We start from the raw sequence: 13,615 nt of genomic DNA, 5'->3' as shown, positions 1-13,615 counted from the left end.
GATTTTAGGATTAACACAGCAAAATGTACGGCACTTAACTACTCATTTTCTATACCCACCGTTTCCTCATTAAGGTTATAAAAAGCCATATACTAGTCTTACTGGAGCACAAAAAAAGAAACTTCACATGTGTGCCTCTGTTTTTTACAATTGGGTGTTGCCAGGACATTACTGTGAATTACAGCGCATCTACACAAGACATATTCAAATGGTAAGCTTACATTGTAGATTCAATATGTGCTTTAAATCTGCGATACTATTAGAAATATTTAGAAGACAGAAAACAATCCTGGAAAAGATTTCAGTCATTTATTGTCATTCCAACTCTTCACCAGTCTGAAAGCTTTGAGAGGAAAGCTTAGCATACACGAGGACACCTCAGCTGAGAACTGAACCCTTGTGAAAACATTCTAGTAAAACTAAAATCTAAAATAAAGTCAGTAACAATTAACTAGATTGTACGTACTTAAAGCCATCAAGTGCCCTCGCAGAGTTTGTATACTGAGTAAGGAAAGCCCGCACATCACTTATTAGCCATCTGTCTGCTTTGCAAGGTTCTATAACCTGTTAAGAAAAAGAAAAAGAAAAAAAAGGATGCAAATATGTTGATTAATCAAGGTGTTACAATCAGTTTACTCAAGAGTGAATTTTGGATATATTCTAACAAATAGTTCAAGCCTGACAGACAGATGAAGTACAGTGATGTGAAAAAACATTTGCCACCTTCCTGATTTCCTCTTTTACTGCAAATTTGAACACTGAATGTTTTCATGTGACAAACTTGAAAATTAGATAACAGGGACCTGAGTGAACAAATAACATTTCTGTTATGTTATTTACTGAATAAGGAGAGTTATTCAACATAGACTGAAACTTCAGAAACATTAGGAGATTTTTGAGTTACTATTTCTCATTTGACGGTCTGCCACAGAATTTTTATTGGATTTAAGTCTGGACTTTAAATAAATAAGTACAACATTTTAATTCTGCTTCTTTTCAACCATTCGGATGTCAAAGTGCTGTTGTATTTTGGATCACTGGCTTGCTGCATTACCCAGCTACACTTTACCTTCATCACAAAGACAGATTACCAGAAATTCTCCTTCAGAATGTTCTTATACAAAGCAGAATTAATGATTCCTTCAGTTATATAAAGTCATCTAGATCCTGAGGGAGCAAAGAATCCCTATACCATCACACTACCACTACCAACATATGTTTGACTGTTGGTGTAATGTTTTTACTCTGCAATGCTGTGCCTTCTTTAAGTTTCATATAATTCAACCCATGTCTTCCACAAAGTTGTACTTTTGTCTCATCTGAACACAGAATATTCTCCTAAAAAGCTGATGGAACATATAGGTGTTTCCCGACAACTGAGAGATGAGCATTTATTTTATACTTGGTTAGCTGTTGCTACTCTATAATAAAACCCATTTTGCCCACTGCCTTTCTTATGTTGGTGTCATGACCTTTAGCATGGCAATTAACCCTGCTACACTCTGTATGATTTTTATTTTTTTTTTGGTGACAGTCTGAAGAATTTTACAATGCATCCTAGGACAAATTTTGGAAGGCATGACACTCCTGGAAAGATTTGGATTACAAGAGATAACCACCAAAAAAACACATCTCAATATAATTTAAGCTCAGTGATATGTCTGTATCTAATTATGGAACAAAATGTGTTTACCTTACGTTCTATAATAGTCTCAAAAATCTAGCTGTTTGAATTTTGGGTCCAGTCTTTTTAGAACATGTCAAATACATTTAAATTAAAATTTCAGAAACATCCCCTTATTTCTTATGAATAATTTAAAAAGTGAATTTAAATGAAAGCATTTTTAAAAAAAACATTTTAGTTTGTGAACTATAAATTTTCTTAATCATGCATTTCAGTTTTAAAACTCCATACAATGACATACAATGAGTTAATACATTTATGAAAGGGATGAGTGAAATTAATTCAATAAAGGTATTCAACTGGCCCTGTGCACAAACTATAACAAAAATGAATTTACCTTGTAAGCAGTAGTAAACGGCATATAAAAATAGCGTTGATGATCAGCATGTCATCCTAAACATATCATTAGGTTTATATATTCATAATACTCATAATTAGCAATACAGAATCATTTATCAGGTTTTCCATAAAAAAAAAACAATAACAAGTTAAGGTTGGATAGTGGTGACTTTTGAAAATTCCTCCTACTACTTCACCATTATAAAAGATGGTGAGATGGTGGCCAAGTAACATTGGAATCCTAACCTTTGTAGCCACGTCACTGATCTGGCTTTCATAGGGTATGTGCAGGATGTTATGGAATGCTAGTTACCTACCACTCTATATCCTCTGTGGATCATTTGCTCCCTGGAGGATTAGATGCAAAATACTTAGTTGAATATATCAACGCGACTCAGCACCTACTTGTTTCCATGACACCTTGGAAATTTTAAACAATAGTAATATAACCAATGCATATCCCCATTCAGTGACTGTATTTCCTTTACGCTAGTTTTTGGAATTCTTCTGGACAACAATTTTTAACTACACATGTACAGTGTAACTCTCTTTTGTTATATTTCACCATTCAGATGAAAATAAGCACCAATAAGGTATTGCCTAATTCTGATGTAACGTAATTCTGTCACTGTTTACAATTTATGAACAAACATTAAAAAGCTTACCTTCTCCACAAGGTCAATGAAAAAGTCACGAACATCTTTTGTGTTGGTCAGCTTTGCTGCAATATTTATTAGACCTCTAGAGAGATTCTGTCAATCAAATAAGAATAGGAAAGGATAGTTAATATTGTACAATAGCCACAATTATGAAAAAATACAGTAAATTAATGAGATCAAGCTACCTTTACATTTACCCTGGTTCTAATCCAATTATATTGTGATATCTTTTTGTAAAATAAGTATACACTTACTTCTTTCTGTATTCCTCAAAATAACCTACATTACACCTTAGAATTTAAACTTGAGAATACAGTAAAAGCAGAACATATTGTATGGAATGCCTTTTGTAAACTAGAACATCCAGTCTTCCACCCTGCTGAAACCGAATAAAAATTTAGAACTCTGGATGTGTGCCTTAGACCCAGATGACCCTAATGCCACTGGTCTAGCTGTAGTTTGCATCCAGCCTGTGCTTGCTACACCATCTTGCTTCAGAAGGACTGCCCCAAGTTGGAGAGACCACAATCCAAAGTTTCTTCATTGCCATCAGATGACCAGTAAGTCAGCAGCTACACAATACTATCATATTGGCGGACCTTGCTCACACACCAGTTATTGTGCAGCTTCACTGCTACCTCACACCAATTAGCTAATGGAACAGCCTGCCAAACTGGTTACTTGCATTGAGGTCATCACTCAATCCAAGTAGCCTTCAATTGTTTAAAATGGCATTGATCCAAGTAAATCTTTGATGGATTTAGTGGCTGCTACAGGATGCGTGAATTGTAGCCATCCATTGTACCTAACCCGTGCCTGTTTTTCCTATGGTAAATTAAAATTTCAACATTATATAGAGTAAGTATTCATTAATTAATAATATTTTACAAGGGGGAAAAGCCAATACACAGAGCAAAAACACTTCTTCATAATTTTCTCACAACATGAAACTGACATATTAAGCATCCCGACTAGGTACAGATTTGTCAATGACAATAATTTAGAGTTTGTCAAAAACCAAGATAACACTTTCTTAGCTGTATTTCAAACATAAACAAAGTTTCTGTAATTGACATTGTCTATTGCTGAATCTGCCTTACAGTTTTGTGATACCTTTTCAAACCTTCACTCATTCAAACCTTCACTTCATTCAAGTCCTCTTTGTGTGCTCCAATGCTCTTAGCCTGGTTAAGCTCCTGGAGCCTACATGCAAGCAAACACTGGACCTAACTATACCCTTAAAGTTAAGGAGAGTCAGGGTTAAGGCCAGAGTTCAGCCTTGGCTAAATGACACCACTCGTTCTATCAGGCAGGAATGCAGGCAGGCTGAGCACATGTGAAAAAAGGATAAACTATAGGTCTCATATAAAATTCTGAAAATCTGCAAGTAGCTCTACCAAGAAGCAGTGAGAACAGCAAAATCAAATTAACTATCAGATTTAACTGCAAATGCTGCCTCGAGGCCTAGACTGTTCTTTAACACCATAAAGACTTTTTTTAAATCCAGGCAGTGGTCTCCCTATGAGCTTGACTAAGCTATTCCTCAACTCTTTTATAGATAAAATCCAAGTTATTTGGTCAGGCATTATCCTTCCAGCTGTGGACCACAGTGAGGGGATTCCAGCTTCCCTTAGGCCAGCGCATACCCAGTTTACACTTTTTAATTCAGTCTCCTCCTCCCAGTTAGCCGATACAGTCCTTCCAGATATCCTCTTGATACTTTACACGTATGCCTGTTTAAAGTCTCTTCTGGGGTCATTAGTCAATTTATTTTGGCCATAATTAAGAACTTTTTAAAAAAAAAAGGGGGAATTGCCTGACAATTTCAAGCATGCAATCTAAAAAAGACTACTCTGAACTCTACAGTGCTCTCAAACTACAGGCCAGGCACATGTCTAAGCTCCCTTTCCTGTCCAAAATTATGGAAAACTTGGTTTATGTACAACTACTTTCATATTTGGGGAAAAAAATAACTTATGCAATGTGTTTCAATTTGGCTTAAACAATTTCGGGAGGGGAGGATAGATATTAAATAGTTCTGTGTTCAGCCACATCTGAAGAAGACTACTCTGGACTGTACAGAGCTCTCAAACTACAGGCCAGGCACACCTCTAAGCTCCCTTTCCTGCCCAAAATTATGGAAAACTTGGTTTATGTACTACTACTTTCATATTTGGGGAAAAACAATAACTTATGCAATGTGTTTCAATCTGGCTTAAAAAAATTTGGGAGGGGGAGGATAGATATTAAATAGTTCTGTGTTATGAAATTGGTTGTTTTGTAGTAGTCTTCCATGCATCTTTGTACAGCACTTTGGTACAACTTCAGTTGTTTTTTTTAAATGTGCTTTATAAATACATTTGACTGATTGGTTATTTTGGAAACTGTTGTGTATACTTAAGATGGTCAGCAGGGGGCAGTTAGAGTACTAAAAGCAGTTCCCATAAACTACACAGAAAAAGGGACTTCTTTATGCAAATACAGATATCACAGTTTAGAGTGTTAAATCTCTTAACAAAGCTTTAAATTTTATCCAAAGTGCTTTACATGTCATAGTGTTACGTTATATATATATATATATATATATATATATATATATATATATATATATATATATTATATCCATCCATCCATCCATTTTCTAACCCGCTGAATCCGAATACAGGGTCACGGGGGTCTGCTGGAGCCAATCCCAGCCAACACAGGGCACAAGGCAGGAACCAATCCTGGGCAGAGTGCCAACCCACCGCAGGACACACACAAACACACCAAGCACACACTAGGGCCAATTTAGAATCGCCAATCCACCTAACCTGCATGTCTTTGGATTGTGGGAGGAAACCAGTGCCGGAGGAAACCCACGCAGACACGGGAGAACATGCAAACTCCACGTAGGGAGGACCCGGGAAGCGAACCCGGGTCTCCTAACTGCTGAGGCAGCAGCGCTACCACTGCTATATGTATATATATATATATATATATATTTACTATCAAAATACCCGCGCTTCGTGGCGGAGAAGTAGTGTGTTAAAGAAGTTATGAAAAAGAAAAGCAAACATTTTAAAAATAGCGTAAGATGATTGTTAATGTAATTGTTTTGTTATTGATATGAGTGTTGTTGTCATATCTATCTATTTATATATACATATATATATTTATATATATCTATATATATATATATCTGTATATATATATATCTCTGTATATATATATATATATATATATATATAGTAAAATACCTGCGATTGATAGCGGAAAAGTAAAAAGAAAAGGAAACATTTTAATAATAACGTAACATGATTGACAATGTAATTGTTTTGTCATTGTCATGAGTGTTATATATACACACACAAACACATATATAAACATATATAAATATATATATATATATATATATATATATATATATATACACACATCTATACACATACATATATATACATATACATATATACACATACTGTATATACACACACATATATATATACATACTGTATATACACATATACATATCTACATATATACTGTATATACACATATATATATACAAATCTACATATATATATCCACATATATATATATTAGGTGGGACTCGATTAAAAAATTAATCCAATTAATTAGAGGCTGTGTAAGAATTAATCTTGATTAATCGTATGTAATCACACGTAAATTTGCCCCAAATCGCAAATGTTTTTTTTTAATTTAAAAGTGTTTTAGTGGGCGACAGAATCAAATAATAGACATGGACATGAATATTGTAAACTGAAGCTGTTTTAATTTCTGAAAAAAAGCCTTTAAACTGCATTTCAATTCAAAACAGAAACAAAAATATCATCCCTGGTTAAAATTGGGCAGACTTAAAAATAAAGTGGTAGTTTAAGTACTTTAAGTACATTTTCAGAATAGTATTGTCTTTAAATAATAATAACCAAAATTTCAACATAAAGTGCAGTTTTTCTTCTTAAAAAATTAAGTCAGAAACATAAAAGGTAATTTGACCAACTTAATCTTTAAACTCTGAGTAACATTAGCCAAAATTATTTTGTACATTAGGCTAAAACAGTGTGATCATTGAACATTTTGTAATTAGATGTAATCAGAATTACTAACGGTCACGGAAGTCCAATGATCCCCAGTAAGAGCCACAAAGTCCGCTTTCTGTAATGCATCTAATTTTGCTTGCTTTTCAGTGTGCACAAAACCATGCTTTTATCAAGGCTTGCAGGAAGTCGAAATGATCAGTCGTAGGAACGCGCTTTATTCCGACTCTAACATTTTTGTAGCTGTGATGTGTGCATCAGTGTAATGGATGTACCAGGAAATCATGCATTGACAAAAGTTCCCGTTTGCTTGGAATTGAAAGTGTGATTAAATGCGTTATTTTTTTAACGCGTTATGGAGTACATGCATCGAAGCTTCTCAGCTGTGCTTGTGCTAATAAAGGGAAACATTTTAAAAATAACGTAACATGATTCTGTTAACCTAATATTTTTCATACGTCCCAAACCAAGGAGATGCGAAGGTAAAATGAATCGGTAGCGTACATACTCAGTGCATCCCTCTCGGGAATCGAACCTCGAATGTCGGCATTAGAGGCGAAGACTCTACAATTGAGCCACAGCGTGTGGCTTGTCTATGCGAGAGTATGTACTGTAGATCGGGTATATATATACATTATATATATATACCCGTATCGCAGTGGAGAAGTAGAAGTTATGAAAAAAAGGGAACATTTTAAAAATAGCGTAACATGATTGTCAATATACAGTAATTGTTTTGTGAGTGTTATTGAATGTTGCTGTCATCAAGGATTTGATTATCATTATTTGTTTCAATCAGGGTCGTATTTGTAGGATGTGTTGTGTTCAAGTTACATTCCGTGTTTGTCAATCGTTGTAAAGATAAGAGGTTTCATTCATCGATTAGTTTCTTACTGCATCAATAAACAGCTCGTCTTCCTCTTTATCTGAGATGTGACAAACTGCATGCACGGGTTTTTTTTACACTGTCTTCCTTTAGCGGGACATTCACTTTTTCCACCGTGTGCTTTGTTTCGCAGTAGCTGCACTTATGAATATGATTGTATGTATCAGGCGCTTCATATTTTTTGCTGCCTTCTCAATTGTGTAATTCGGTTTTGTTCAGCACTCTTTGGAACTGTTGCTTTTGTCTGTGCACTGCGCCAGTTCACGGAGCCGCTTGGTGTTCTTGCATCGAAGGTTCCCAGCTGTGCTGGTGCCATCTCGTAATGTCAGCTAAGACCCGCACTTAAAAGTTTCTCTCGCAGTTTCAATGAGTTTGTGCCAAACACCACCCTGACCATCTCATCTTCCTCTGCATAAGCACAGTCCTTCACCGTGAATATTTACCGGCAGTGTTTGTATTGGATTGCCGCTGATGGACGGCCTTATATGGGCAGGCACTAAATTACAAACGCTAGTGGCAGCCTGTCTATGAACTTAATTTAATATAAACTTACGGTTCACGCCGTGCTTTGTTTCCGCAGTAGCTGTACTTATGAATATGCTTGTATGCATCATTTGCTTCATAATGTTTTTCTGCCTTCTCAATTGTGAAATGGCGTTTTGTGCTCATCGCTGTTTGGAGTTCTTCCTTGTTCTCTACGTACTTACGTAGGAGGCGTGATGATGTCACACGAAACTCCGCCCCCCACGGCCATCTCCAACTCAACTCCATTACATTATATGTAGAAAAATAGGTTCCAGTTATGACCCTTACGCGTAGAATTTCGAAATGAAACCTGCCCAACTTTTGTAAGTAAGCTGTAAGGAATAAGCCTGCCAAATTTCAGCCTTCTACCTACACGGGAAGTTGGAGAATTAGTGATGAGTCAGTGAGTGAGTGAGTGAGTGAGTGAGTGAGGGCTTTGCCTTTTATTAGTATAGATATATATATATATATATATATATATAGAGAGAGAGAGATATATATATAGATATATATATAGATATATATATATATAGATATATATATATATATAGATATATATATATAGATATATATATATATATAAAATATTCTACAATTTGATCATTTGTAATTCAAATAAGTTGTTATATTCTCACAGTGACCCCTGTTAAAAGTCAAATCCTCTAGCCCTTTCACTACAAAGCAATAATGCAACCTCATACTGGTGTGTTAGAAAAATATATGCTTTAGATTATGTCTAAAACTTTAGACACTTAACCTGAACAATAAATATTTTACAAAAGGCTTCTGTATATTTCATACACACATTCCACCTAAGCAATAAATATTTTACAAAAGACTTCTGTATATTTCATACATACATTCTAATTCCTTCTTTGACTTAAAATTAGAAAAGACACTGCTAGAGAGACATATATTAAGCCTTAAGTGGTGTCTGTACTTCACAAACAGATGAATTACAAACCAGCTTTAGTGGCCCTGCCTTGATTAGTCAGATCAAAAGAACAATTTTCCAGTGCAGTATTCTGAACTGGCTCATGCAAAAGTAGAGATACCATTGGAAAAGTAACAACCTCTTGTTCATATGAACAAACAAAAACATTCTTGTATAATATATACTAATCATCACAGAATCCTCCTCAAGTTTAAAAACATTGCTTTTCTGTTTAGTAACTGTACTTTTAACCCTTCCTTATATGAACTGAAGAACACTGACAAGAATCATGAAATGCAGTTACCTCTAGCTCTGCTCAGTATAGTCATTTACTAACTAAATATAAACATTTTGAGATATGCAAGTATGAAGTAATTAGATAGTTGTGTGTTTGGGTAAATCTCATAATGTGTGACTTGTGTATCATGGCTATCAAAAACAATAAATGACTTCTAAAATAAGAAAAGGATTCTAAATCCACTTCCCCTTGTTAGCAGTTTTTTCCTCTGTTCTTTTCCTATCTTTCTTGTTAGAAAAAGCTCATTTCTTTCACATAGAGTATATGTTGCGAGAGTCAGCTCAGTTGGGGCATAGATTAGATTTCTGGTGAACAAAATCCTGCTGGAGTGCAGGGAAAATCAGTTTGTTTGTGGGGACAGGCTATCTGTTCTCCTTCAAGTGTATCTGAGGAGAATCTTGGGAAAAATGTACAGCCTGAGGCTTATGAAGAGACTTGGCTAAAGAAGGATAGAAGAAGAGAAAGAAAGAATAACCATTGGGTAAGTGGGCCGACCACCTCATGAGCAAAAAACTTGGACCTTACTGGTATTTATTTTGACTAAGCGAGACATTAAGATTTTTACTGTATTTCATTTGATTTTTTAATGCTCTTTCTGTCACTGCCTATCCCTGAAACATTTATTTTCTATTAATAAATGGGTTTGCTTTTAACAGTTGAGCTTCTTTGAAGTTACTCTGAGTTTAGAGACCACTGATGAGCATCCCCTTCAGTCCACAATGTCAAGGTTAAACTGAGAGGCTTTAATTTAGGTTTTGCAGAATCCTCTCTGAAATTATTTTTAAATGCAAGTGACAATGTTGTTGATAAACTATCATACAAGGAGTCTCCAATCAGGGGAAGGACCTGTCAGTAAAATGGATGACCTGTCTGTTTCAGCATTTATAAGGCTAAAGACTAATAACTTTAGCACAGCACAGTTGCTTGTTTTTCTGAACTTAGTATATGAATGACTTATTGCTATTTGCCTAAGCTACTGCATAGCTAAGGCAATTAAACATGATCAGGTGTCAACTAACCCGATTAACAACTTGCTCATTTTAGTCCAAGTATCAAGATGTCAACTAATGGTGATTTATAGTTACAGATGCAGGCTATGTTAATATGAGACAGAAACAAATATAAACACAACTTTATAATTTATACAGAAGACTGTATAGCAAGGGACTTAATCAGTTTAATGTTGACTTAAGCAACTCTAAATTGCTACTGGCTCCAAGAGAAATATCTCCTAATGGAATTCAGTCAACTGAAACTTTTGTTTGTCTTTGTTTTACTGCCAATTTCCAGTAACTTAATGTTCTTTATTTTTTTTTTTTAAACTTTCCACCTATTGAAATATGACAATGAAACCTTAAATGGATTTCCCATTTGGCAAGAGACTACTACGAACAGAAGAAGTACCAAAAAGGTATGTGAGCCATATAAACAAAGTGAATTGAGTCATGCAGCTGAAAAAACCTCTTCATGTCACCATGGGCAGGAAGGAGCTTCCAGGAATAGTAGAGCCTGTTTGACCAGTGAGTGCACTGCAAATTCATTTTCCTACATACCTTAAAAGCTGTGAGGCAATGGAGGCTTGACAGGAGCCAAGAAAGGCTCCACATTCACCGGCAGGCGGCAAAAAGGAAGTACCATGTGAGACAGATTCCTGCTGTCCAAAACATAAAGCAGGCAAACTGGTCTTAGGCTCCTTAAAGAGAGAATGGGTTAAGAAGTATATCTCCTTCAGAGACCGCTAAGTATGAATTTGAGTCAAAAGCCCTGTGATCTTAGAGGGGTATTTCTGGCCTGAATGTGAACCAAAAGTGTGATTTAAAGGCCATAAATTTAGAGTCAGGGCTTGAGATAGGAGAAGGCTCTTCGACAGGACAGTAATAACATGGAAGAGGAATACTGAATCATGCAAATAAAAAAAAAATCCACCTTAAGTGAAAGGTGAAGTAAAAATACTCCCAATGTTACTCTGTAATAGATATAAAGATGTGCAAAATGTTAAATTTAAATTTTTAAATGGAAATTTAAAAAATCTATTTAAAGTAAAAGGTATTAATTGAAACACAACACAATATTATAGTTATTTCAATTATCCAGCAGCAAAAAATATTTTTCAATAGTTTAAAAACTGGTGATCTACTATTGTAAGTATATTTATTATTAAGAAATTGGTGCTGTTTGATCCTTCTTTTATTAGTGAAAACATGCTGGCAATATTTCACAAAATATATACGAATTAAAATATACTAGTAACAATGCCAATATCAAGATAACACCACAACTCAATTTTAGTACTGGATGGTTAGAAAAAAAATCTTTAAATATTTGTCAGAAAGCTTTGAACTTACAATTACTCCAAATCCTACTTGAAGTAACATCTTATCAGACAAACGTTTGGCATGAAAGATTTAATGTGATGTCTTACACATCACTGCTCATTTGCCCAACTACCTTACTGAACTGTAAAACCCTAACTCATCCTCCTTAAAGTGGGAAAGCGGTGTCTTATTCTATTTAAAATTTTAAAAAAGCTATGAGGAACAGTCTAAACTTATTTTTAGAATCTGGAAGGAATTTATTCAAATAATGTAAATCATCATCAACATCACCACGAACCACCAGTTGAACAGCCATTTTGCAGATTTACACAGGCTAGTAGATTCCATTAAATCTTACTGCTTTGCTGTCTTGGGCGTTCTTTGAGGTGAGGCATATACTATACTTTCTTATCATCCAATACTACTTCCAACCATGTATCCTTTGGCCTCTCTAGGGGCCACATCCCCACCACCTCAATCTTGGTGCAACTCTTCTTTCAACCACCACCTTCGGGCCCATTTATTTGTAAGCATATTTTACTGTACCTAATTTTAACACTAAACCAGAACACTCCTAAACCATTTTAAAATTTATTTTGCAGTATTTTCAATGACACTATTCACAACTAAGCATTTTAACAGCAAGCAGTTTAGAAACTCCTGCTTGCAGCACTTTTCCAGAGTTTTTAGCCAAATGCATGTTGCACTGAAATCAGTCATAAACTGTTGGTAAAAGAAAACAAAGAGCATTTTTGGAAGAGTTTCAATAGAAATCAGTCACTGCTTCTTCTGGGATGCGTCAGGAGTAAAGCAGAATATCAAAACAAAAAAAAATCAAAAACTGCCGGTGTCATTGTGCACACACTTTCTTCAGTCATCTAGTGACAGCTATTGTGGGAGAAGTCAAGTGTGTGCATACACTGCAATCAAGTGAAAAGACTTCAAAAAAAGTTATAGGTATAAATTTAGTTTTAATCAGGTTAAAGTCTAGTACAGGTGTTTTATCATACAAGCAGAGTGGTAATGCAGAGTTGACATTCCTTCCTTACAGCACAAAGTGTATGAAGCATGTTCTGCTCGTAAATTTCTAAATTGATCTGTATTTGTGAGTGTGCGTAAATGAGTATTATTACCTGTTACAGTAAATACTGGAAATGTGTTAGTAATACGTTTTATTTAAGTATCCAAAGTATCCAAAGAGCAACCCTACAAAGACCTAAGAAAGAAGGTGGCATGGCTCTACCCAACTTTCACTTTTATTACTGGGCAGCAAACATATAAGCTATAAAAACCTGGACACAAATAGATGAACATGCACAGGCTAGGTCAGCAATAGAAATAAAATCCTGTAGTACCTCTTTATATTCCCTGCTTTGTGCCCCAATAAATGCAAGTTATTGCCAGTATACCAATAACCCAATTGTGCTTCACTCACTCAGAATATGAAACCAATGTAGAAAGAATTTTAAGATGGTGAATCTTTTATCTGTGGCACCTCTGTATGAGAACCACTTTTTACAACCCTTGCAAACATATGCAGTTTTTAAAATCTGAAAAATATTTGGGATTAAATTGCTTAAAGATCTTTATATAGACAACATCTTTGCATCCTATGAACAATTACATTCCAAGTTTAACTTTCCATTCACTATCTTCAAATTAGAAACTTTGTCAAATAGAACCTGCCCGATTTCCCTCATCTCGCACCTTCCTCCATGCTGGAAAAAATCGTGCTCAGTTTGGAAGACTCAGACAGCATTTCTGCAATATATAAAATGATTTTACAGTCCCTCCCTTTCAAAGATCCAAGAGGACAATGGGAAAAATATCTATCACTTAACATATCAGAAAAGGAGTGAAAGGTAGCAATGCAGAGAATTCACTCAAGCTCCATATGCACAAAGCATACAATTATTCAACTTAAAATTATATATC

At 35.1% G+C, this 13,615-nt stretch overlaps 1 protein-coding gene across 2 annotated transcripts in view; it reads right to left on the bottom strand.

The window, feature by feature from the left end:
- Window positions 1-432: 432 nt before the first annotated feature.
- Window positions 433-13,615, bottom strand: part of fibpa (fibroblast growth factor (acidic) intracellular binding protein a) — a 75,665-nt gene continuing 62,482 nt past the window's right edge. For both annotated transcript variants that reach the window (XM_039769129.1, XM_039769128.1), the window contains exons 9-10: window positions 2,689-2,775; window positions 433-564 (exon numbers count right to left, since the gene is read on the bottom strand). In XM_039769129.1, coding sequence (XP_039625063.1) covers window positions 448-564; window positions 2,689-2,775 — 204 coding nt within the window. In that variant the 3' untranslated portion in view covers window positions 433-447. The remainder of the gene's footprint in view (window positions 565-2,688; window positions 2,776-13,615) is intronic.

Source organism: Polypterus senegalus, chromosome 11 (genome assembly GCF_016835505.1).
Source record: "Polypterus senegalus isolate Bchr_013 chromosome 11, ASM1683550v1, whole genome shotgun sequence".
Lineage (NCBI taxonomy): Eukaryota > Metazoa > Chordata > Cladistia > Polypteriformes > Polypteridae > Polypterus > Polypterus senegalus.
This window is presented reverse-complemented; position numbering and strand designations above follow the sequence as displayed.